Raw genomic sequence first — 26,359 nt, 5'->3', positions numbered from 1 at the left:
GGCTTCTGAAATCTGAGCTGAATTGGAAGTGGTCTCTATTTCACTCCCTTGTTTGTTCTGTGGTCATGAGGCTCCTTTGATGATGTCATTTTTAACTGGTTCTTTAGTCATTCTCCAAGTGTGGCCTCATGTGTCAGTCACAGATACTATGCCTTAGAACTTGCTGGAAATGTACCTTCTTCAGTCCCCCCAGATCTCCTGAATAGGAAATGTAGGGGTAGCTCAAACTTCCTAGTTCTAGCAAGCCACTCAGGGCACTGTAGGGCATCTCAGCTTTAAGCATTGTAGCCTTTGCCTAAACTGTAGACCTGTGATGCTAGGTACAGCTGCTGACAATCAAAATTAAGGGGAGGAACTATGCTCAAATAGAGAACAGTGTCTTGTATTTCTAGCACGTTCTATGCCAGGGGCTTGGGAAGAGGAATTACGGAGGCACTTTCTTCAGAGTTAACCTGGGGGGACATGATTCTATGGCTTATTAAGGAAGGTGGCCATTTCCTCCCATAACCTCTGTGTGATATGTCTTCCCCACAGGTAAGTGGAGGTAATGATTCCTGCCCTTCCCAGTTCTCAGCCAAGTGGGGACAATGAAAGATGAAGTGAACAGTTCTTGGTCAACTATGAAGCCCTTATGCACCCTAAGGTATTGCTATCATTATCCCAGGATGAAAACTTGTGCCTACTTGAACCCAACACATGCCATTTGGTTTAATTTAGCCTTGAAGATTCTGGGAAGAGAGAGAAGATCCCCAGCCTGCTGCTTTGTGGGTATTTAACCCTGAAAACCCAGACAGTATGCTGGAAACTTATGGAAAATGAGCTCCCTCCATTTCTTGTAGGTTACCAGTATTGTAATCCTCTCTCTCTCTCTCTCTCTCTCTCTCTCTCTCTCTCCCTCTCCCTCTTCCTCCCTCCCTCCCTCCCTCTCTCCCTCCCTCTCTCCCTCTCATTCTCCCTCTCCCTCTCTCTCTCTCTCTCTCTCTCTCTCCTTCCCTCTCTCCTTCTCCCTTCCTTCCCCCCCCATCAACCAGAGCTGTGTTGGAGAGAAAAGGTGGACATAAGAAATTTATGGATACAGGACTGCCCAGTCTGTGGGCAGGGAGCTGAGATCTGAGTCTGGTGCTGGAAGCCCATCAAGGCCAATGTAGGAAGGGGAAAACACATAAGCTAGAGCTCTCTTTCTCCCAACTGCCCAGTCTCACCATGCCAGCCTTGTTTATGGCATGCTGGGAATATGGACCTCACAATGCCCCATAGCGCCCTGTCATCCAGACTCACGGTCCCAGGTTACCTGTACTCTCTATGACCTTCCATAAGTCTGAGCTGTGGAGAACTCCAGGGCTCCTCTGGATGTTCTGGAAAACACGCTGAGGGGGTAAAAGAAGCAAGAAGGCTGTGAGGACCCAGAGGATGTGGATGGGAGAGTTCCTGTAAGTCTATTCTGCACCCCCAGAGGAGGCCTTACTGAAGTTTGCAAGGAGCAGCATACAGAGAGGTAGAGGAGGGAAGGGGCAAGCAGGGATGGCCACACTCCTTAAGTCCATCAGTCTGCTCACGACTGGGCCTGACGCTCCCCTCCTTCCACCAGTTCCCATCTCTTCTTCTTATTCTCCACACATAGGACATTCAGCTGCCTTTGGATACGTACAAGGTCTCTCCACAGCAGTGCTTCCCAACCTTCCTAATGCCGCGGCCCTTTAATATGGTTCCTTGTGTTGTGGTGACCCCCTACCATAAAACTTTTTCATTGTTACTTCATAATGGTAATTTTGCTATTGTTATGAATCATAAAGTAAATATTTTCTGGAGATAGATGTTTGCCAAAGGGGTCATGACCCACAGGTTGCGAATCACTGCTCTAAAGAGTCTGTTTTCAGTAGTGATTTAAAGTACAGACTTAAGAGACAATCTACCTGACTCAACCATTGACCAACTCTATAACTGACCTTTGCCAAGTTATCTCATCTTTCTAGGCCTCAGTTTCCACAGGGGTACTAGTTACAGGGCTAGTTACAGTGCCCACCTCCTAGACTTATTATAAGAAGCCAATGAGCCTATAAAGTACAGATCATTTACTAATACCTAAATGTGCTTATCAATACCTCAATGTGCTGACACCTAAGTGTGCATGCTCACATATGAATCCCCTCGCTTGTACATAGACCAGAAGTTGGTTAGAGTCGTGTCCTGGCCTAAGCATGGGTGCAGGAGGTAGCGACTATAGCAGCAGCACCAGCCGCTGTTGTACCCACTCTTGCATTTACTGAAGACTTTCTCTCTCTGCATAATCCTCATCGTAATCCTGGCCTACAGCACACTTCCTAGATGAGGAAATTGTCCCTCTGGCAGGTCCAGACCTGGTCTCAGATGAAGCAGGCAGCTGCCCAGGACTGAGCAGAGAGTGCCTGACTATCATCTATACTCTGCTGGCTCACAGGGGCTTTTCCATGTCAAAATAGCAAATCCCAGATATGCAACGCAAGGCCAACTGTGGGGTAGGGTTGGGAGTGGGGTTCAGGGTAGGCCAATGGTTGTTGGATGATGTCTTGAGAGCCTCCTCTTGGCCTTATTTGGATTCTACTAGGTTTGAAGGCAGACATCACGTGATTTCTATTACATAACTAACTTCATTCATTTAGTGACTGACTAGCTATGTCATTATTGAGTGATTATGAATGCTGCTATGTTAAACACACTGTGGAGGTCTCTGGGGGCAAGATGAACATGAGGAAGAGCCTGCTCCTGGAGGACCCAGCAATGTAATGGTAGGAGGTTCCTGTTAAACATTCTACTCTGGCAAGAAGTCAAATGCCACCCCCAACCCCTATTAAGGATCTTGGCATAGCTGCATAGGAGTACTGATTTAGCCTTTCAAAATGTTCAGAGACAGTGACATGATTAGTCATATGATATATTGGTGCTATTTGTTTTTTTTAAAGCAGTTTGTATACATGTATATATGACTGACTGATTATGTTATTTATTCATTTGACATAGGGTTTCCTCTATGTAGCCAAAGCTGCTTTAAATTCATAATCTTCCTGCTTCAGCTTCCTAACTTCTGGGATTACAGATGTGTGTCATCATGCCTGGCCAGATTACACTTTTATTTAGTTTGTATAAATATGCCTATTACAGAATACATTCTGGAACCTACTAACTGGGTCTTAATACTTTCCCTTTGGCAAGCTAATGTTTTTTTTTTTCTGTGTTTATTTTTTTTCTCACCTATGTTTTCTATTGTCAATAGACATCACTTTTAAAATAAGGAAAAGTTCCTTTTAAGTGCAAAATATTAAGGCAGACAATGTGGCTTGCCCTACAGCTGTCTGCTAGAAGGTGAGGAGTCAGAATCGGCAATAATCAGGTCATAGGGACTGGCAAGAAAGACTTGGCAGAGAAGGCATGTCTGATCTGCCTGCGTGCTTGAGATGGATGAACAATGACCAGGCTTGGGGCACAGGGATGAGAGAGGAAGGAGGTGGGAGAGGAACAAAGGATCAGCGTTTGCAGGGGACAGCAAGGCATCTTAGAGTTGTGTGTCAGAGGAAGCAGGATGAGTAGGCCTCTTCTGGACTTAAAAATAGAGACTTAACTCAGGAGGTCTGTGTGCGGCTATGAATGAAGCATTTAGACTTTGTCCTGAGGGCAATGGTAGCCATACCCAGGCCATAGGCCAACTGGGTTTGTTCTGGTAGATCCTCCCATAGATATAGAAAGAGATGGGTTCAGACTAATGAGTGTTTCAATATGTATCATGGCAGTTCTAGATACTGTCCAAGGTACCCTCCTTCCTCAGCCTCATAGAACATTCTTCATCCTGCCTCTCCAACACTTCAGGCCCCGGTTGTCTGTATGTCTTCCTAAGCAAAATATGAGGTGACTTAGAGGATGTTTCCCACCCTTTGATACCCCAGTGTGGGACACCCAATAAACATTTGCTCACCCAGGTTAAATAAGAGTGTCAGTCATGTCATAGAGACTGGGACCATACCTGGCAGTGGATGAGGCGACTCCGGAGTCTTGCAAACTCCTCCTGATCCAGCTGCCCATTCACTTTCAGCTGGAGGAAGAGTTAAGAGCTAAGCCGTCCAGGGGGCGATAGGGAAGGGGAGCTGTTTGTCCTGTTAATGATGCCAGAGCAGCTTCATCCTTCAGCTAGTAACCCAGTGCCATGCTGGTCCCTTGCCAGCTGGCTCCCACTCTATCTGAAGGTGACCTGGTTTAGATTTGTTTTCCAAAATAAATGTATTGTTAGAAGGAAAGATGTCTGAGAATGAGGCATCAATTTCAGTTATGTCCAGCAGAAGAGAGAAAGAGCCCCCAACCACCAGTTGGATGGGCTCCCTGGCAGGGGAGGGGAGAGAGGAATATGCAGGAAAGAGCCTTGCAAATTCAGAAATAGTGTAGATAGGTAAATGTTCCATCCCTGGGCCTGTGTGGCTGCAATGCTTCCTGCTTACAAATGCTTCCTCTGCCACCCCTTCTGACAGGCGACGAATGCAGGGAAAAATAATTGAACTCTGAGAGCTACCACACTACCCTAGCACTGGACCCCGGGGGAGGCTCTATTTGCAGTCCCTCAGTACCATGCACAGGTCTTTTCTACCCGTTTCTTCTCCTCCCCCAGTTGGGTGCCCCGGCCACAGGGCTGCAAGGGCCATTTGGATTCTTCGGTGTCTCCAGTGACTCCAGACCACAGCCAGCTGAGACAGGGCTGATTTATGATTCCATCAAGAAGCCTTCTTGTTCTACAATGGCTGGCTTCGAATTCACCATCGAGCCTTGTTAACCGTGTAAAAGAGGGGTGATCTGTCTCTCTCTGGAGACAGCTACATCCTGAGGAGGAGCTGCCAGGCTTGGGATTCCTCCTACGTGCCCAGAGTTTCTCCTGCCTGGGGGTGGGGGTGGGGGTGGGGAGAGATCAGATAGAGGGGGAAGGCTCCTTGGAGAGGATGTTGGGAAGAGAGTAAAAGCAATTAAAGCTTGGTTCTTGGTCCTGTTCCTCATGGCCATGAAACTAGGCTAGCCACCCAATTGTCTCAAGACCAATGTCTACAGGTACAAAAACCGCCATGTGAGCCAAAAGGGGTTCTGCTACTGTGCACTGCAGACCAATAGGGTTTGTGAGGTTTTGGTGGTTAACTTTTTCAATTAAGAGCCTTTTGAGTAAGGAATTCAGGCAGTGAAGACTTCTCCAGTGCTGGAGGAAAGGCCGAAGGGAAAATAGCTCGGACTGGAGAAGGTAGCATAGGCTGGGGTTAGAATACGGAACATGGAAACTTAAACTCCTATTGCTAATCCATGCATAACCTCCAGCTAGCTGTGTAAGATGGGTGAACATACTTAACCTCTGCCGCCCCTGTGTCTTCTGTTCAGTGGGATAAAAGCTGTTGCACCTCAAGGGCTATTGCAAGCATTACAAATGCACTTCCTTGTGATTCCCGGTCAGCAGTGACTATTGCTATGGCTGTGATGATAAGCTAGATTCAGAGTGAGCTGGTATATCATTAGAACTCCAGGGAAGCCCACAGGGGGAGGTGGGTTTCTAGGGCTGCAGGAGGGGGTCAGTGAAAAGGATACATCCATCAGAGCCATGATGCTTTGGCACTGGTCCAAGGAGAAAGTGTCCCCTGGAGGTCCTGAGGAAGGAGAAGACGGAAGTGCCATTGAGGGTGGCCACATGGGGATAAAGGGGGAGCCAGCAGGCCTCTGAGCTGACATACCTGTTAGGAACTCCTGGTTGAGAAGGCTCTGAAGTTGGGTGGCATCAATGTCCAGCCCCTGGTCCAAAGGCAGGAGAAAAATGGATTGTGAGATGGGAATCGAGAACCGAGGAACAAATCCCTCCAACTTTGTGGCAGCTCTCTGACTTCTGAGCCCTTCATTTCCATAGCATGTCTACTTGTTCTTTGTCTTGGGTCTATCCTGGGTTCTGGCCATGTTGATAACTCTCTCCTTGAACATCCATCATGATGGTTGGCCCTGACACCAGGCTCCTTGTGTGAGCTCCCTCACACTGTCTCCCTCCATTTATTATTGGACAAGACACGTGTTTCTTCCTCCCTTTATCTTTATGGATGGCACTGAGGGACCCCCTCAGAAGTGCCATAGCAGGATGACCAGTGCAGCCCTTTAGGTGTATTCTCCACTTTCAGAAAGCTCATGAGATGTGCAATGACTTTGTATATGTATGTGTGTGACAACTGGAGCTAAAAGAACTCAAAATCTAGGCTGCTAGAAGTGGGTATCATGGAGCATAATACTTAGTCTTTCAGGTACTTAGGGAAAAAGGCAGGTATTATAACTTCCCTTAAATTGAAAGCAGAAAGCAACTACAGTCATGGATAAAGAGGACATTTTCTAGGCCTGCCCTTGGAGCAAGGTCATGCCCCTAACCCTTCCCAGCAGACAGGCACCCGGCAGCCTGGTGGGTAGTGCCTTTGATGACAGCTTTTCAGAGAAGTATGGCTTTTGTGCTTCAGGGAGGTGGCCCTGGAGTTAGATTTCTTAGTGGTAGACTTGTAAAATGACAGTCCGTGTCCCAGAAAGTGCTTCCTAGGGGCCTTCTGAGAACAGCCCCTCACAGCCTCCCCATACTGTCCCTTCTCCTCCCAACGTTGAAAGCAACACTTTTCTCCAAACGCAAGAGAGCAGCCTCATATCCTGTGCTTGCAAGGCCTCATAGAGAGAAGCACAGACTCTAAGCTGCCCGTGTCTGGTGCTGGTCTTCCTGCCATTCTTCTAACCTCATAGTTTGGGGATATAAGAGAAGTTGGCTTTATGTGCCCACCATCAACTGAGTTTTTCTTCCAAGGAATCTCCACTCTTATTGTAGTTAGAATGCTAAGGAGGGACTCACTTTCATGGGATTATCCAGTAGCCAACTGAACTGAGCATGGGCCACATATGCCTTCTTCTCCACATTATACATAGGGCACACGCCGACCTGGGCTGTGTGCTCCATCACCCATCGGAAGCATTTACAGACTGATGGTAGGCATGGCAATGATGGTTGCTCAGACAACTTCCCCAAGAATTGCATGTAGGGACTGTGTAACATCAAAGCTTCGGGAGGTGGAGGTACTTGGGGGAAATGTCCTAGGAATTTGGAAACTGTTTGCCAATTGAATTTATAATGGATGGTGGTTAGTTCTGCTCTGTCTAATCCTAGAGACCAAATATATGATTCCTTTCTGACAGGCAGGCCTGTTTATGCCATCACCACTGCTGTGGCTAATAAAAGTGACTAGCATCAATGGGTGCTGATAAATACTGTACTAAAAAGGTTAGTTAAAACCAATGTGAAGAACCAGGAGAGAGGATACAGTGAACGCATGAGAAATGCTTTGCTTTAAAATTTCTTGGCTCTGAGCATGGTTTGAAGGTGGTTTAGGATGGTGCCAGGGGTGCTTTGTTCAAGGATGCCTGCCTAAGAGGTGACCTAGGCACAATGCCCCATCTGTCCTATTCTGATTCTGACCGATGGCCAGTACCAGCTAATGATCACTCTAGAGGATGCCAAACATTTGGCTGTTGCTTGGAAAAGTCCTGATTAGGGAGTCTGTACCATCCTATCATACGACAGATTATATTTTTATTTTAGAAGTACAGGTGCATGACCCTGTGTGAAAATGTACCACCTGCCCTGAAGAAACCTGGTCTCAGGCATCCTAATCAGGTCCTACTGGCCACCTCAGAGCATCTAACCCAAGCTCAGGCATCTGCTCCAGGGGAGCTAATCTGTCTTAATTCAATCTGACAGAAATGATTGAGCACCTCCTCTGGGCCAAGGACAGTGATCGGTAGTTGGGGAAAAGGAATGCATATGAAGTTGTCTCTGCCTTTGGGAACTCCCAGACAGGGACAGTGATCTTCTGGGTCAGCCTTGTCTCAGTGAGAGCTGGCCTGAATCCTGGGCAAGTGCTGAAGGAAGGGCTGCTCTTTCCAACATTCACCTCTCGTTCCAGCAACACTATCCATCTCCCCCCTCTCCGTTTGGTGTGTGGGTCCAATCTATATCTGAGATACCGCCATGCTATTAGCCCTCTGAGTACAGAGGCAGGGGCTGGCATCCTCCCTTCCTTCCTTAGCTTCTGCTTGGCCCATGGTACACAAAATCATCTATATTATTTTCTGCTTCCCACACCGACACTGTTATTAATGGTAAAAGGCCCATCCCATGGAACCATTGGCAGCTCTTTTATCCTGAGGAGTCAAGGAGTTCTTTATAACAGTTTATTAAACCATTAGGAAAGCCCCATGTGCACATAGGTGGCTTGGCAGGAAGACAGCTGTTGGGGCTTTCTCAAGCTGGCCAGCTCCAGGGAGGAACAGTGCCAGGTTTGGGGTAGGGGGAATGGCTGAGCCAGAGAAAGAGAGACTTCTGCCAACTGCTTGTCTAAAGGCTTAAGCCACAATATATCCCTTACACACAGCTCATAATGATCTCCTCCTTGCCTGTGCTCTATGTTCCAATGGGATTGCACCTACATTGGAATATCACTTGTCTCCAGGGCTTGGCCACCAGAGCATCTGGGGACAGTCCAGGGAAAGGAAGCGGCTAATATTATCAACTCCTTTTGCTCTGTGTGTTTCTGATAAGGAACTGGAGATGTTTCTGTCCCTGGACTTTCCCCCTCGCCACGGTGAGGTCCATGGGTGTTAGATGGCATACCTGATCCATATATCTGTAGAAACTGCCTTTTGGGAATCTGTTTTCTGAAAGGCTTTCCTGGATCAAAGGGAAAACAGTTACATTAAATTTCTGGGAAAGAGGCCACTCATCCGGTACAACCTTGTTTTACTAAGAGCTGGCCTGACTGAAGGATGCAATCAGCCTGCCTGAATCCAAGACAGCAAGATTCACCACGTAGTTGCAGGACTGAGGTAAAGGAAGTCAAACTTTAAGGGGGTTTATTATTAAGTTTGTTAGAAGGAAGATACTTGGGTCCAGTCTGGTCTTGGAAGATGACTTCTGTTCCACCTGTAAGGGCTAGCGACAGCCTATCATATTGTCTCCATTTTCCCAGGCTAATAGCAAGACCAGGAAGGAGAAAGAAGCTCTTGGGGGATGTGATGTAGCTAACAAAGATGGCAAGCAAGACCTGCACACTTACCTTGAGGACTCTGAGGTTGAAATTGCTGCTTGGATCCCTAGAAAACCAGGGGAACAGTGTGACAAAAATGACCTGCACTGTATTCTCAGGAGTCTACCTGAGAGGACATCCAATGACACCTAACATCTCCCACAAGGAAGAGAAGAAGGCAGCCATGGCACTAGATACCCAATGATCATATGTTCATTTGGGGTGGACATGGTCTAGGTTTCTCATCATTGATTTGTTCATCCTGAGATGCATGTGGTTGGTGACTCGTACTGCCAGGATGAAGATGACCTTTGACTCCTGGCCCATCTTGAATTGGCAGGGATGGCCCTTACACATTCGCTGTCTTTACACAGATCTCTATGACTATAGTAACACCTACCTCATGCTCAGAGGAACAGGACCTGTTGATCCCCATCTGACTCATGACTTAACATTCAAGGCCCTCTAGAGTCAAGGCCTGTTTTCAGGTCAGTGCATCGTCTTGGTCTACCCTGCATTCTGGCCATGTTTCAAACTAGTGAATATAACACATGGTATGATTTTCCTGTGCACATGACTGACAGTGCTTATTCAACAAGCCCTAGGCTCCACTATGCCCCTGATTCTTCTTAGGTTCTTTCTTCCCACATGTATGGTCTTCTCGTTGAAGACCATATATTAATAACTTCCGTTTACCTTCAAGGACCAGCTCAAGTGCTGTTCACTCTGAGAAGCCTTTTCTAGTCCCCGTGGCCAGGAGCAGTCCCTGCACTCTGTCCTTTTGTATGGTTTTACATTGCCGTTGAGGTCAAGTTACTGGTTCATGGGCTTTCTCACTCCCCATTGTAGTTAGCATCCCAAAAGCAGGACCCATCTTGTGTCCCTGGAACACCACGTACTAACACAGAACGCACAAGCACCACTCATAAAGGCACAAAACACTCAGGACCCTAGTGCTTCTATACCTGTCCTTGTCTGGCATTTTGAGGAATATTCGGAGTAGGAATTCCACTTCTTTTCCATGTGCTGAGGGAACCACTACATAGGTCCCAGGACTCAGGTGGAAGGACCTTGTGAAGTTGTACTTGGACACATAGTCTATGCCCTGGGCAGAATTTCTAAATGGGGAGAAAAATGCAGGAGGCAATCTTTCCCGGAACTTCTGGAACTAGAAGAAATGAGATTATTATGAAAAAGCTCCTTCTATACATGAAATCTGGCCACTAAAACAGGGAATTCCCTTCTAGGCCCTTCTCTGCTCACTGGAAGAACATTGTAAGCCCCGGAAAAGGAGGTAGTGCTGACTCAGATTCAAAATTTAAAATACTGCTTCCCCCACAAATAACAGTATCTTATCTACCAGGTGTGTCCCATCCCACCTGTTATCTGTGGCCACATGAGTCCCAGCTATGGATGTGGCCCAACACATTTGTAGATGACAAAATCATGTTGCAGTGTCAGAAGGCTGGAGTTGGCAGATTCCAGACACTACAGTGGATGCACAAAAATTTGACAGGTGATTTTATCTCACTAATCTAATAGCATCCTGGGGTTCTGGTTTTCTCTCTTATTTATGTGCAAACAAGACATGGGAACTAGTGACATTGTTCCGGTGTTGAATTTCTTCTGGTGTCCCCAAAGCTATGTCTCCTGTAAACCTTTAATCATATGCTGCCATACAACTGCTGGGTTGAATTTTCTCCTCTCCCTTGCTTTCATCTCCCCAACAAGAGCCCCGGGATTCCTTCTCATTGGAAAATAATGGGTCTCAATCATTTTCCCTTTTATTTCAAATTTTCTTACAGATAAAACAATAAATATAATGCAATTCCTATTACCAGATGTCACATACATATTATATAATAAAAACCCCTTACTAAACAAATTTTCCTACTACATATGAGCATGGCGATTCCATTTAGAATGGTTATGCAGCATGAAATGGTTATTGATGGGCTCTGCCTTGGGGGGAAGAATGGGGGCAATGGGGAAGTTGCCATCAGGAGATAGTGATGAAACTTAGGCAGGGATGGGCCACTGCCCCGAGTGTCCAGCAGAGGTCAGGTGGAACCCCCACTTTTGTTCCTTTCAAAATCAGCCCATGTGGGCTTGGGGACCTGGTTTGCTTAGGTCCTTTTGACAGAAGTAATGGATGACGGGGCCAGTTCTTTTCCAAAAGAGCAGCTATGCCCTGTGGCACTAGGTATAAATGTGTGTGCAGAGGTGTGTGAACAGCCGTCCTCCTACAAGCTAGGTTTGATGGCCCTACTTACCTGCTGCTACCTCCCCCATCACCTTTCTTTATAAGCCCTGCTTAGAGTGGACTTGCTCAGTGGCAGTGAGCATTGTGACCAGGGAGTAAAAGGAGACCTTGGTCCAGTATGCGGGGGGGGGGGCACATCATGCAGATCTAGGGCCATGCAGCTACAGAGCTGGCCCTGTTATTCTAGTGGTAGAGTTTGTGCCCGTTGCTGGCTCAGGTCCCTGCTGTGTTGTGTTCTCTAGCTCAGAGAACTGTATTGCATCCATTCCACTCACTTGAGAGCTTCCCTCAGAGCCCTTCTAAGTTTTCTTCTGATGGTGGGAGTACCAGGGATCCAGGCATATTCTAAGCCCTAGCTTTGTGGCTAGGCCATGACTAAGGGACAGACCTCTTGGCTGCCAACTTTTGGTCTGGATTTTTAAGTCTGCTTGCGCTTGGATTTGCTACCCCAGACACTGTCTACTTCTTGGGGCCTTGCAAAAGCCTTGGGGTGGGACACTGTTATTGCTGGCTATGACTACACCCTGTTCTTTGTCCATACACTGTAGTTTTCACTTGTCAGCAGAGGAAGGTTGCTGCAGAGTTCATAGACACTGCAAGGCCAGGTCTGTGCCTGTGAGGTCAGGCCCTCTGAACTCCATTGTCCCTTTCCATCCTTCCTTATAGCCTTCAGACTTATTTTTTCTCCAATCAATACTTGATCATGTCGGATCAGTTTATTAGGTTAAAAAAAGATATCTATTTGCTTATGAGGAGAGGTAGGGGTATGTCTTAAAGCTATATGAAGCCTGTAAGCATCAGCTTATGGTAGTTTTGGGGACTAATTCAGGTGTCTAAAAGTCCTTCCTAGATACCCTTTTCTACTGTCCTCATTTTAAATGCACAGGAACCAGCAGGACCAAGCTTCTCTATGAGGACCAAAATAAATCAGGATGCTTTTACAGTTGCAGCCTCTCTTGTATGTTAAAGAGAGAAGCCCATGAGGTCTAACCATATACCAAGATGCCAAATCATCCATGCCAAATCCTAGTTTGTTGGCCTGTTTGGAGATACTAAACTGATTGCTGATTCAAGATGCACCAAGAATGGATTTGTAGACTTGGGTATGTGGATAGGTATAACAGTTGAAAGAGATATAACAGTTTACCAAGGGGCAGCATCAGAGGTGTGGGAAGTTAGTGAAGACATCAATGAGCCATACCTGGGAGTCTACCTGTGGAAGAGAGAGAAAGAGGCCTTTGGAACCAGACATAACATAAAGACAACTAGGTTTCCCATCCTAGCTCAGGGCACATGCTATTTCTTGTGTGGTCAGCCTGTCTGGCACACAGGGCATGTGCTGGGAGTGGGAATACATTCTTCTTTTATTGTCCAGAGTTGTAATAAAGGAAAGCTATACTGTTGTAGGGAGCAGCAAAGGGTAGAAAACTTAAGGGGGGGGGAGATTCTCTGAGACTGGGCAGTGTCCCCTTTATGTCTTAGCAAGATGTGATTATTGTTCATAGCTATGATGGTGATATAGGAGGAAGTGGGAGGATCTAACAGTCCCAGAGAGAAGACAGTCTCAGTCAAAGACAGATTTCCCAAAGTGGGTGCAAATGTTGTAATATGGAGAGCACCAACAAGATAGCTTCTTCGATCTCCTTAGACAACTGTAAACTTGATAGGAGTTTGTTCTATGGATACCCACTCCCCTTGTGGAGAATGTATGTGTACATATGAATGGGGGAACAGCTGTGTTCCTCTCTTTCCATCTGGTGGAAGGACACAGTTCTATCTTTATAGCCCTCTGCAATAAGAGTCCTCTAGTGTGATATACAGGCTATTCACTACAGCCCTTTGAACAGACACTCCAGTACTATTCCATGTGTGTGGTAAAGGAGGCTAGGCAGGAACAGGGCAGGAAAAAAGGCAAGATGCATGGGTTCCTTTGCAATGATGCCCACTTCCCACTAAGCACAGGCCTTCCCTGTTAGCCTGCGTTCTGATTCCTTTCTCTGAGAGCATTGGAAATCATGAAGCTGAGGTCCTACACATGCAGACCAACCACTTGATAAGTGTGATCAGACATTTTAGCCATGGATACTGGGAGTGAGGTGTCAGACCCTGGCCTGTTGGGGACCTTTAGGGAACGAGGTCAGAATAGCATGTCCTCTTGTCCCTTCTATCTGTCCAGGCCTTTTCCTGCCTATCCACACACCACTGGTATCTGATTGATATAAGACAGAACAGCATGTCCACAGATGCAGGGAGCTGCAGGCTCCCATTAAGCTTGGAGCCCCATTTCAGCTGCATCAGCATTATAATTGCTTAGCCCTAGGGAGTTCCCATAAGCCTGGATGCTGGCAAACTCACTGATTTTGGTTGGAATACAAAAATAACAGAAGCATCTTTTTAAAAGAAAACATTAAAAAATTTGTGCATGTTTGCCTGCATATACAAGTATGCATCAAGTGCATGTCCAGTGCTCAAGAAGGAAGAAAGCGTTGAAAACCATGAAACTGGAAGTATAGACAGTTGTGAGCTACTATATGGGTACTAGCAACCCAACCTAGGTCCCCTACCAGAGCAGTAAGCACTCTTAATCAATGGACAATCTTTCCAGTCTCCCAAGTATCTTAGGGTGAGGTCTAGACTGGTCATTGGCCTTTAACTCAGTCAGGATCCTAGAAGGACAAGTGTGTTCACAGAAGTCTGAGGAAGCCTCTGCTCTGAAGGGCAGCAGAGAAACAGTTCATCTCTGTACAAAGGACAGAAGTAAGCTTGGAACAATCTTAGAGATAGAGTTGATTACAACTTCACTGTAGCTCCTGAACCATAAGCATGTTTGTCCATTGATTGTGGGTGGAGTCATCTAGAAAATGAAGCTCAAAAGGTAGGTAGAAGATGCATAAGATGGCTCCACAGCTAGACCTAACACCACAAACTGTCCCATATGGCTACTTCTGGGCTCTAAGACTTGCTGTAAATAATACATGTTCATTCCTATCTCTTTTGCTGAATTAATAATCGAGCATGGGCATGACTGGGTATGTGTGTATCACCACCACAGGTGGCTGGAATGAAGTTAAAAGGTACACTAAAGTGGAAACACCCAGGTCACAAATCTTTTCCTTCAGCATCCAAGGGCTGATGATGGGATATTTGGCTTCCTTAGCTACTGCAGTAGAAGATTGTGTGTTTCTTCAAACCAAAGTGGAGGCAGGTGCTGGGTAGCAATTGAAATGACAACTGTCTATTATTCCATCCTTAGAAGATGCTCTTTGATAGTCTGGGCAGGCCTGAGACAACTTAAAAGTATTGTGTTGAATCCCAATAGTTTCTTCTGTTGGAGCTTTGACTTTTGAAGAATTCAGTAAAAGAAGTAGAAATAAGTAAGGGTGAGCTATGTTAAGAGAGTAGAACCCAATGGGCTCTTATTCCAGAGCCTGGGTACTTGATTCTCCTGTTGCTCTGGGTACCATGAGAAAGGGAAGTTTCTAAGCCCTGATGAGAACCGTGGGCCTGGGCTGAGATCAGGTGCTCTACCCATCACCCCAGCAGTTGCGAAGACATTTATTTTTCTCTGAGCTTTGGATTTCATATCTATAAAAGTGGGGATAACCATAGTCTTGAGACACTAAATGAGAACATGCTTGTGACTCTACAGTACCACATCCATGAAGCCTCCTCACGAGCAAGAGTCACAGCTGTGAGCAGGAAAGTTGCCCCATGAGCAGAGGAGATTTTGTCTGGCCACAAATGGGCTTAGATCAATGTCTCTCTGATATTTGCTTTGTCTCAGTGAGCAGCAGAAGTTGCTCTGGGACGCTAAGCCCATCTCTGCATGTAAGATTATCTGATTCAGGGGTTATGGAGCTGGTCAAAGAATCTGCATAATTATAGAAGCTGGTCTTAGACTTGAATGCTTCTTGAGACCCAGACATTGGATTCTGAAGCATAGCTGGGAAACCTATACTGTACAAATGGCAGAGGTAAGAGACACCTGCTATTTAAAACATGGTCAAGAGGCTGGACGGATGACTCAAGGTTGAGAACAAATGCTGCTCTTGCAGATTTCTTTTTTTTGTTTGTTCGTTTTTTTTTTTCGAGACAGGGTTTCTCTGTGTAGCCCTGGCTGTCCTGGTACTCACTCTGTAGGCCAGGCTGGCCTTGAACTCAGAAATCCACCTGCCTCTGCCTCCCAAGTGCTGGTATTAAAGGTGTGCGCCATCACTGCCTGGCTCTTGCAGATTTCTGTTCCCAGGACCTGCATAATGCAACTCTCAATTGCCTGTAACACTAGCTCCAGTGGGACCCAGCCCTCCTCTAGACTCCATGAGTACCCACACTCACAGGTGCACATACCTACACATAGATATATCCATAACTAAGAATGAAAATAAAAAAGTCAAGTCTGATTCTCCTTTAGTTTAATTTTTTTTAAAAAACATTAGAGCTGGACATAGGGATGCCTTTGGGCTTTATCTAGCCCACAGTGTACACAGGGCCTACAAAGAACAAGACCCAAAGCACACTGCTTACCTTGTACACCTGGAAGTGTAAAGGAAATATCTCCTCTTCTGTCTTCAGGCTTTGTGGCATGATTGTGAAAGCCACAACAACATTGTTACCATCAGTGGGCTCTTGAACATCAAAGAGGTACTGCACATTCCTCCCTTGTTCTCCTGGAAAAGAAAGAGCCATTACTGGGAGCTCAGACCACTGCTAAGGCTCCTAGGACACTGCTTATAGGGTTCGGTTTAAACTCTGTTTGGAAAGATAAGGCCCAGTCCACCACAGACACAGTCAGAAAGCTATGAAACAAGTCCTCTACATTCTAAACCCCAGTCTCTTCTTAAAACAGAGAAGGTAGTAGTATGCAAAAGTGTCTCCTATACATTCAGCGCCATTCCTGTGTATGTGTGTCTGTATGTGTGTGGCACAGGTGTGTGTGAACATGTTTGTGGAGGCCAGAGGCCAGCCTCAAGTTTTCATTCCTCATGTTCTGCCCAGTGTTTTGTGTTGTTTTGTTTTGTTTTGTGAGACAGGGAGTCTCACTGGCCTAAGACTTGCCAGAAGGCTAGGCTGGCTGGCTAGTGAGCCTCAGGAATCTGTCCTCACTGCTCTCTACACTGGGGTTATAAGAACCCATCACCTAGGCCAGCCCTAAGGGCTACTTAGTAAAATTACAGAATATCCAAGTGTGCATGAACTCACTGTACTGGTAGTAAACATTAGAGCCTGGAATGGCATCAATCACCAAGCACCAGTAAAGACAGGAGGAAATAGGTGGTGGGCTGGTCACGTGCACTGCTCTTATATCTGAGCACACTTGTCCCAGCCAGAGCAAGAGGTGAGCTCACATGGAAACTATTAGACTCAACTGCATGAAACGGTGCAGGAAAGCCAGGATATAGATGAGTGGATATTCTTCAAAAGGCATGGGTCACAACAGATGAGCTCTGAAAGGTGAGTGGGGAGACATGCAAGACTATCATGGTCATGACCTTTCTATGAGCACTAAAGAAGATGGTGATTAAAATGTACTCAGCAGCATATAGCAGGCCCTCAATTGGTTATCCCCTCCCTTCTCTTCCTTGTAAGGGATTCCTATAAATGGCCTTGCTGTGTAAGTTGAATTAGCTCACTGAATCTCATTATATACAAGGAAAGGGGCTCTTGTGGTGTAGTCGGGCAGGCACTGCTTGGGGAGCTGAATAAGAACTGACTCAGCAGTTTTATCTAGTCTACTCCTGGCCTCCTTGGTGACAAATAGTACTGCTACTCTGAGTAGCAGAGTGATCACAAGAGCCTGGAGAACAAAAGGAAAGTCTGGGCTCATTGCAGGAAATCTTTCTGGACAAGCAGGTGTGAATATACATTCTCCCCCACACATATTTTTACAGCCAGTTTTATGGAGAATGTTCTAGCTCACTTGGCCTCTACCCCCCACAGGAAGCAGCTTAAACAGGGGACAGGATAGACAGCGAAGGGTCACGATAGGGGTCCCTTGTGATTAGGACAGGACTATTCACCCCATGTCTGGGTGGTACTCTGCAGCTTCAAAGGGGTAAGCAGGGGGCGCCGTTTATACCGCTTACAACTGGGGGAGACTGAAGGCAGAAAACAGTGCCATTCCCAGACACAAAGCTAGTGGATGGAAACGACAATGGTTTGATGAGGCTTTGACCTCCTTTCCCACGCTCTTTCCACAGCCTTTCCTACTGTCTTGGATGTTTACTGGAAAGCAGAGTGCCAGCTCTCCACCTCGGGTATGGGTGAAGCTGATTGGCAGGCTCCGTAGGGCCAGGAGTGGTGATTGCCCGCCCACCCCCATTAGCAGCCATCATGCTTCAAGGGTAGTTGCCTCTTGAGGCTAACTCCTTTGCTTTCTCATTGGGCCAGTGGTATAGCCAGAGCCAAGTGTCAGAGAAAAGTTGGGATAGAGCTAGGGCTGCCGGCTACAGGTCTGGCAGAATGACCACCTGCTGTGTTTCCTGCGATCACTTGGTTCTTAAACCTCATTTGTCGCCAGCTCTCATTGGGCGTGACTCCGTGATCCGTGGTGATTGGGATCTGGTTACACATGAACAGGCATGAGAAGTTCTCCTGGAAATCTCGACAGGACATCCTGTGGAAAACAGACACATAGCCCAAGTCACCTCCCGCTGTGTCCTCAGTTCCAGCTTCCCACCACTTCACTATGTCTGTCCAGTCGGAGGTAGTCCCCATGTGTGACTTACCATAGGCTTTCCCAAAGACCCAAAGTCTATCTCTAGCACCTTCAGTGTCATGCCTTTCTGCCCTGAGACTTTCCTCCAATGCTAGGGAGGACCATAGTAGAGCCAAATCTGAGCGTAGTGTGCCACCTGGCAAGACCACATTCCAAAGCCATTAATCCAACTGAGTCCTGTTAGGGTCAATGGGACAAAGGCCAGGTTCTCTCTGCTTTTATTCCTTCCAACTGTTAGCAATCTTGCCTTTGCTCATTGCAAATTGATTGCTAAGGTCTTTAAGGAAACACATGGATGCCACAGTGAAAACCTGGCCTTGTGCTAGGATTAAAATAGAGATAACTGGGGAGGATTTGTCCTTCCAATTGACACTTGTCTCTGATTCTGAGTAACTCAGACCTGGGCTTTCTTTCCTGATCTCACTCAAGCTGAATGTCTTCTTTTGAAAATTATTTAAATTTGTTTTCATACAGTATATCTTGACTGTGTTCTCACTCCTCCTCCAGTTCCTCCCCACCCACCACCTACCCTCTAACATTATGTCCCCAACATTATGTCCTTTCTCTTTCTCACACAAAAGATGAACACAACAAGAAGGGAAGATTGAAGCAGACAACTAAAAAACAAACAACTAAAACCAAAAAGCACACCCCCAAATGGGCTTTATTTTATGCTGTCCTTCTACTTCTTGGCATGAGGCTTGCCCTGGCCTGTCATTGATATGCCCAGGGACACTCCATTGGAGAAAACAGATTCTTGCTTAAGGTGGGACTTTGTGTCCGCATCCTTTTCCCAGGGCTGGGATTTTGTGTCACCTGTACCTTTGTAGGTCTTGTGTTTCGACAGTTCATTGTCTTTCTCCTGTTCTCCATGGAGTATCTGAGGTCCCAGCCACACTTCCTCTGCAGATCTGTTTAGCTGCTTCCCTTCTTTTTCATATACCCATGCTAAATCTCACTACATTACATCACTAAGCAAACCAGAGGACCCTCCAAGAAATGGTATCTTCTCTAGGATGTGCACATAAGACATGGCATGTGCTTTCCAGACATGGAATATTGAATAGCGTCTAGCCAAGGACAGTGCTATCCTGCCTCAGGCCAGCTGGTAGATTCACTTTCAGTTACTCTTTTGGAGAGTTGTCAAAGCAAACTGGAGCTGCTAAGTCTCCAGATGATGGAAGATAGGGGTGACAATCATACCTCCAAATTCAAACTTCTGAACAACTACCCCTTCCCATCAAAATGTCCAGGAGAGCCCAGTATTTCATCAAGATAAGCTTCACATCAAGAAGAGGGGGCATAACATCTACCATTCAAAACTTTTGTGACTTGGTAAAGACTACAGGTTCCCTCTGTGCGGGTGTTTGCAACATTAATTTCCATCCTTATGAAAGTTTAAGGGAAGCACTTGGGTTGGAGGGCTTGGGAAATAAGCATCCAAACATCCTTAAAGAGGGGTAAATACCAAAACTCGCCATCTTCCTTATTCCCATACAGCTGGCTTTTCCGTGGGTCCTGGGTTTCCTTCCACTCCTGAGACCTAGGTATGGATAGAAAGACCAAGAGTGAGCTCTCCCACACCCCTGCCAGAGGCCATGGTGACCTCAAATCACCTGACTACTTTTGTTACAATCCATAATTAGTTACATATGAGAGAAAACCCTGATATCTAGCCTCCAGGATCTGTAAAATATCATAATGGATGATATTCTCCAGTTCCATCAATTTCCGTGCTTAACAGCATGATTTTGCTCGTCTTTATGACCAAACAAAGCTCCATTATGTATATATGACACCCTTTGTTTACCAGCTTGTCTGTTGGCAGGTGCCTCTGCTGATTCCATACATTAAAAATGGGGAAGGGGAGGGAGGTCATGAGCGGTGATAAAGTGGGAAAACAATCAAAATACATCTTAGACATGTATAAAGATGCCATAATTTGTATAATTAATGTACACTAATAAAAACCATCCCCTATTCTTCCCCCTCCTATCACCAAGCTTGAACATAAGAGCTTTCTGCTATCTTTACCTTGACAGTACCAAATAGTATTAATTTACTGACTTTACCTCCTAGGCTCCTCTCACAGAAGCCCTGCGCCCACTCCTCCCACAGTCCAGCCTTACCGCAGTCCAGTCTACCTTTCCCTTCCTCTTGGACAGCAGTTGGTCTCCCTGAGCATAGTTCTTCCTCCTTTCTTTGCATCCTCCACACTACCACCTAGATGAGCACTCCAAAGCAGGCCCTTGATCCTGTCACTTCCCTGCTTATCACATGTTGGTGACATCCAACTGCTCTCCAGGGAAATTCAAACTCCTTGGCCTCTGCCAACTTCCCCAGGTTTAACTGGGCTGCTCTCGCCCCACCCCCACCTTTGAACTTCCTGTTCCAGCAATCGCTCGGATACCTTCCTTTCCTTAAAGAGGGTTACCCCTACCCCGGCACATATACCTCTTTGCGTATACCATGATGCTCCTGTATCAGTCAGACCCCTCTCAATGCTGACCTGCTACCACCTCTCACCCTCCTCTTCATGCAAAGGGTACTCTGTATGAGAAGCCTGGCTAAAGCTCACCTGCTTCACACTGAGACCTCGCTCTTCCTTTGGGCTCCCACAGACCTAGCGCTCTATGTCAATACTATGCCCATTGCTTCTTATTTGTCTTTTTAGACTCTAGGTGCCCAGAGAGCAGTGGTCTTGCTTTCTGTGATACCATCGCAGATATCTAACACACCTAACCATGGCACCTACTTCATGCAATGACTTTTTTTTCTCTTTTGCTTAGTTAAATAAACTGTAGAGATGTGTTCCAGAAGCAAGTCCTGGGGTGTGAAGAGAAAGAGACCCTTCTAGGCAAAAGGGAACAGCTGTTTCTCCTTCAGCTTGAGTTTCAGAGTAGCAACAAGCTCCACAGGCTATAGGCCCCAGAGGCACAAAAGTTTAATGAGATCTTTCCCATAGAGGAACCTATATCAAGAGCTCAGGTCACCTCTGTGTCAGGACAGCAAGGTAGAGACTACCACCCAGGCTTCCGGCTGCTGGCTGAGGCAGTCACATGTGCTATTGTAAAATGGCAATTTTATAATTAAGCGATAATTACATTTTCTGCAGTGTGTAAGGGAAAATAAATGTAGTGTAAATCAATACGCTATTGATTCATGCAAGTTTGCCTTTAAGTGTGTGCGACTGAAATTTCAATTATGGCTGAGATTAGACCATGCAGCTCTCTCCATCCGTCTCCATTCCTAAGGAGTGGGGAAGAAATCGACCACCTGCATGGAGCTGGTGATTGTGTGGTCCCCACGGCTTCCTTTTAGCCTGGTTCTGGTGAGAGGGGCTGACCCTCTGCACTCAGTGAAGGGACATCATCCTCCAGGCTGGACACTGCTCTGCACGAACACTCCTGCTCAGAGGTTCCATTCATGTTCATTCCTGTTGGGTGTAAATCCAAGTTCCAGGACCACTCTTCCCATTCTCTTCCTCTGCCGCAGCCCAGCAGCTTCCTGGCTAGGGTGGGAGGGGAGTCCTACTGAGTGTCTCTTTTGAAGCACACCCTGTGCCCTTGCCACAAGGAAGCCTCATGTTCATTGCCATCAGCCATGTGGTCCCTGAATATGCTCACCCACAGGACCTTTTCCTTCTCTGAGCTCTGACGTCCCTGTGGCCTTCACTGGTCGTAGAAGACAAGGGAAATATTAGCCATTTTGAATGTATTACCTCTGCTCACCCCAGGGAACCTTTTGTCTATGGTCTGACCTGTGCTACTTCTGTGAGCCAATGGAAATATCCTTTGGGCCCACAGTAGGCAGCTTGGGGTGCTGGGTATGGAGAGTGGGGACAGCCAGTGGTTATTCAAATTTACTTTAGACACTGTAAAGGATAAGCGAGGTTTGGGGGCACAGGTGTGTGATCTTAGCTCCTCCAGAGGCTGATGTGAAAGGACAGCTTGGGCTATGGACTGAGTGAAACCTAGTCTGAGCAATAAAACAAGACCCTGTTGCATACAGACACTAAAGGGGGCTGTAGTGAAGTGGTTAAGAGCTCGCCTGGCATGCACAAGCCCTGTGTTTAATCCCCAGGATGGAAGGAAGAAGAAAAAATAAGAATAAGGCAAGAGAGAAGAAGAAGGGGCAGGAATGAAGGCGATGTGCAGGCTGGTTTGGTGCATGGCTGCTTTCCCCTGTTCATGTTCCTCCTCCCATTCTCCAGGGGGACACTCAGAGGTTCCAGCCATTCTATAGGTCTGTCCTCAGGTTCCTCTTCCTTTCTCCTTCCCTTCCTTTCCCCCTTCTATTCCTCTCCTCTCTCCCTCATCCTCCATCACACATCCCTTCATCTCACACTATTTGCTGAGTGCCTGCGAAGCCAAGCACACACCAGCTCTGGAGTCCATACTGAATCAAGGGGTCTTGCCTCAGCTTGATGCAGGGAGTCCAGCTGGGGTGCTGGCAGCTGGTCCAGCAACACTGGCTGCCGGCGTGTGCCTCCCAGAGCTCACTGTGCACACGGTATTGATTTTCACTACTTGTTGGGTCCTGTTCTGTTTGTCTGCCACACTGCATTTCCTTTCTGATCATGCTCCCACCCCTGCTGGAAGTGAGGCTGCCGCCACTGGGCTGTAATGCTTTTTACAGGTCTGCTCAGATCCTGAGCAGAATCTGACAGCCCCGGTCCCACCGGTCACCAAGAGAAGCAAATAAAGTATTGCTGCCTCTGTCCTTCTATTGTCTTCTCCCTTTCAGTCACCATGGCACTGGGGACTGCCCTGGGAGGAAGAGAAGGTAATGGGAGGGACAAAGGAAGACAAATATTGACTGTTCTTCTCATATGTGGAAACTATGGCGATATGTTTAATTGTTCACAACAGGTGGTAGGGCATCGGAAGTCAGGCTACAGCAGCTGAGAATGACCATGCCAGAACCTGGAAGTTGTGGAGTGGATACTCATCAGGGCTTTGAAGACCGAGCTACTCAGCAGCTCCCACCAGAAGCAAGGAGCATGGCAGTATAGGTACACCGAGCCCAGGTCAAATGTCAGGGCTGGGCATCTGAGCCTACTCAGTAAATAGATCGCCCAGATCATTGTCTCAGCTCTACCCGGCATGAAGCCAATGCTGAGCTGCTCCTGCAGCATCGTCAGCATCTGAGTCCAAGGAATCCCTTCCACTAGGAAGTATGCTTTTATTCTCCAGCTGTCTCTTCCTATCCTGCCTCTTTGCTAACCTTGGGTACTCATGTACCTCCAAAGACTTTCAGAAGAACACGGGGTTTACCATTTGTATACACATCAGAGGACACACACAACACAGTGCATATTTTGTGACACATATATAGTAGGTGTCTAATAGAAGCCTGGAAAATGATATCTTGCGTGTAGATGTGGCCTCACGGCCATAACCAGTGATGAACTGTCCAGGTCTGTGGTGAGGCTCTCAGTGGGCTGGCCAGAGCCTGCCCAGCGTCTCAGTGAAGAATCTCCACCTGCGCATGCTCCTAGAACTCATACCCATCTCTCCAGCGGCCTCTCCATTCTGTGTTGCCCCAGGGATTCCAAAGGCGGATGATTTCTTCCCAGCCTCTCCGGTACTGAATCTGTAAGGAAGAACAGGAAAAGTAACAGTCAGGGTTCTCTGGCGAAAGTGGGCAGACAGCTGAAGTATGAACGCAGCTGCTTTTACCTCCCAGGACTAATTTAACTTCTGACCTCATTTGGCTGCAGCCAGGAGAAAAATGAAAAGAAGAAAAAAAAATCAATGTCTCTCTTGCTGCCTGCATGGAGTTGGAATGAGAGAGGGAGAGAGAAAAGGAGGCAGGAGATGAAAAGGACCCCTGTGTTGCTCAGCCCCCAGCAGGTGCAGAGGTAGCTCCATTATGCTGGGTGCTGTCTTCCGGGACTGGGTGAATTCAGATTGAACTGCTGCATTTGGCTATAGTGGTCCCCTGCCTCTTTTAATCTGTCACACAGAAGGGCATCTCTGCCCCACCTGTCTAGTGTGCATTCCTACCAGCTGCCCACCTGGGACTGCCGTGTGAGTCAGATGTGAGGAAGATAGACATCCTTGGAGCTAGGATAGCCAAGGCTGGCTCTTTTCATTCCACACCTTACCCCTGGCAAGACACTGCAGTCTATGAGGCGGTGACCTCTAATAGCCCGAACTCCCTTCTTCTTTATCTCTACCGCCAACACACAGGATATATCACTTGTAGTTAGAAGGCAGGGCTATGGGAACATCTGAACAGAGAACAGCAAACCATCAGGCCGTGCTTCTGGGAGCCGGTAGCCCTCAGCCTGGAGACAGGGACTGAAACATGATTGAGTTGTATCTGGGCTATTGATCCATGCTAATGCTGACTAAAGAGATGGAAGACTGAGGGGAGGAGGGAGCTGCCCACCAACTCCATGGTAGAGGAGGCTGAGAAACTGAATGGCCTGTTACTGGACAGGGAGAAATGGTGCAGACATCCCAGCCAGCTTTCTCTCAGTTCTCTGGGGTATTTCTACAATCTATGCCTTGCAGAAGAAGAAACGGAAGTATAGAGGTGAAGCCATTCTTGCAAGATCACTGAGTAAGCAAGCAGCAGGTAAAGGGAGAATGCCCTCCCAGCTGATGTCAGTCCATTAAGCCTAGGCTTTACATTTAGGAATAAGATATGGATAGACTCCTTGTATGAGGCTGCGTCCTTGGCCTCAGACACAACCACTGAGTCCCCGTGCTTAGGCCCATGTGATCATTGACAGGTACAGCTCTGAAGAAGCAGCCTGGCACATAGCCCGTGCCTTGACTTGGAAAAGGTCTTTTGTGTTTCTTTCCAGGTCTGACCCATCTCTCACCAGGATGCACTAGGTTTGCACTTCCCCCAGACGGCAGAGGCTCCTGGCACACACCTAGGCTCCCATCTTCTCTGACCTACCCCAAGCCTATCCTCAGTTGTCAGTTCCTGCTGTTACCCACCAAGCAGTGGCATAAGAAACGGTTACCTGGTGTGCTACAGGGCTTAATGAGCCCCAGTTGGTGCCCAGCAGAGTCAGGGGCTCAGTTGGGCATAGGGAGGAGATGTAGCCCATGATTCAGAGGGCTTAAAGCAGGGCTAAATGAGGCATGCAGATAAACACTCACCCCTTGGCCCAGGGGAGTTGCCAGCAGAGCTAGGTGCATAATAAAAAATGCCAATTTCATTTATCTTCCTGTCTGTGTCCTGCCTGGAGGGAGGATGAGCAGATTAAAAAGCACACTACATTTACAGGCTGGTTTAATCTTAGCACTTGTGGCTCTGAGTTACAGCCTTTTTGCTCCTGATGGGAAGGGAGTCTCTAACAAAGTCAAATCCCTGAGCCTGTGTGTCCTTTATGATGCTGCCCAATTGATAGCTAAGTTGGCTGTGGCCAATGGTGTTGATGTCGTGTTCAAAGCTAAGTCCAGGGGCAGGGATGAAAATGGGGTAGTTCACGGCTTCACTGCTCTGACCATCCTCCTGACCTTGGTCAGCCTTCTCAGCAAAGGTGTCATGAGACAAGAGGTAGCCCAGATGATCTAGTCTATACAGCAGCTCCTTAGATGTCTTCTCTCTAATGAATACTAGCTCCATTGACTAATAATAGCTCTATGCCAGAAAAAGTGGTTTCATTATTAATGATTGATTAAAACCAAGCAGCGCCAATGCATGCACTCTTAGAGCCTTTAAACTGTTAATGTACACTGCATCTGTAGGAGGCAGATATGCTGAGATGCAGCCTCCAAATGTATTAGTTTGCACAGGACATCTCCTGAAGGTATATTGTGGGATGTGAGACCTGCTCTGAAAAGCAGGGCAGGATTCTACAGGCCATGTGGTCTTGATCACCTGTCATCCCAGGTCAGGTGCTCTGTTCAGGCCCCTCTCATCCCAGCATATAGACCGCTAACTGATCACAGCTCTCTTTTTCCATTTCTGTCATCAAACATCAAAGTCTTGTCAACATAGAAACCCAGGTGGCATGGCTGAGTGATCACAGTTGCAACAATGAGATAAAATCTATTTGAAAACCTAAGACTTGTCCATGTCTGGGATAGCAGGCTAGAGGAAATGGCATGTCTACACTTGGCTAGGGTGATGCTGGTATTGACTGCTGTCATTGGCAATTCATAGAAGTGGTTGGGAGAGTAGAGGAGAGAGTCTGATGCACAGTTCTGTGGACTGGAACCTCCATGAGCTTGTTCATGGAAATGCCCTCTAGAGCTCTCTCATATATTCTGTGATAGAAAAATAGCAATATCATCTTCTCAGGCCAAGGGCGAAAGCGTTCCATCA

At 47.0% G+C, this 26,359-nt stretch overlaps 1 protein-coding gene across 1 annotated transcript in view; it reads right to left on the bottom strand.

The window, feature by feature from the left end:
- Capn13 (calpain 13) overlaps nt 1-26,359 on the bottom strand; it is a 73,130-nt gene that overhangs the window by 12,652 nt on the left and 34,119 nt on the right. Inside the window, exons 7-17 of the mRNA XM_031356241.1 lie at nt 23,577-23,662; nt 19,536-19,610; nt 17,817-17,965; nt 16,042-16,047; nt 15,868-16,010; nt 10,055-10,257; nt 9,129-9,156; nt 5,727-5,853; nt 5,584-5,642; nt 3,995-4,063; nt 1,292-1,367 (exon numbers count right to left, since the gene is read on the bottom strand). Of these exons, the coding sequence (XP_031212101.1) occupies nt 1,292-1,367; nt 3,995-4,063; nt 5,584-5,642; nt 5,727-5,853; nt 9,129-9,156; nt 10,055-10,257; nt 15,868-16,010; nt 16,042-16,047; nt 17,817-17,965; nt 19,536-19,610; nt 23,577-23,662 (1,021 nt within the window). The remainder of the gene's footprint in view (nt 1-1,291; nt 1,368-3,994; nt 4,064-5,583; nt 5,643-5,726; nt 5,854-9,128; nt 9,157-10,054; nt 10,258-15,867; nt 16,011-16,041; nt 16,048-17,816; nt 17,966-19,535; nt 19,611-23,576; nt 23,663-26,359) is intronic.

This window comes from Mastomys coucha, unplaced genomic scaffold (assembly GCF_008632895.1).
Source record: "Mastomys coucha isolate ucsf_1 unplaced genomic scaffold, UCSF_Mcou_1 pScaffold6, whole genome shotgun sequence".
In the NCBI taxonomy this organism is placed as follows: domain Eukaryota; kingdom Metazoa; phylum Chordata; class Mammalia; order Rodentia; family Muridae; genus Mastomys; species Mastomys coucha.
The sequence above is the reverse complement of the archived record's forward strand: the minus strand, read 5'-3'. Positions and strand labels throughout refer to the sequence as shown.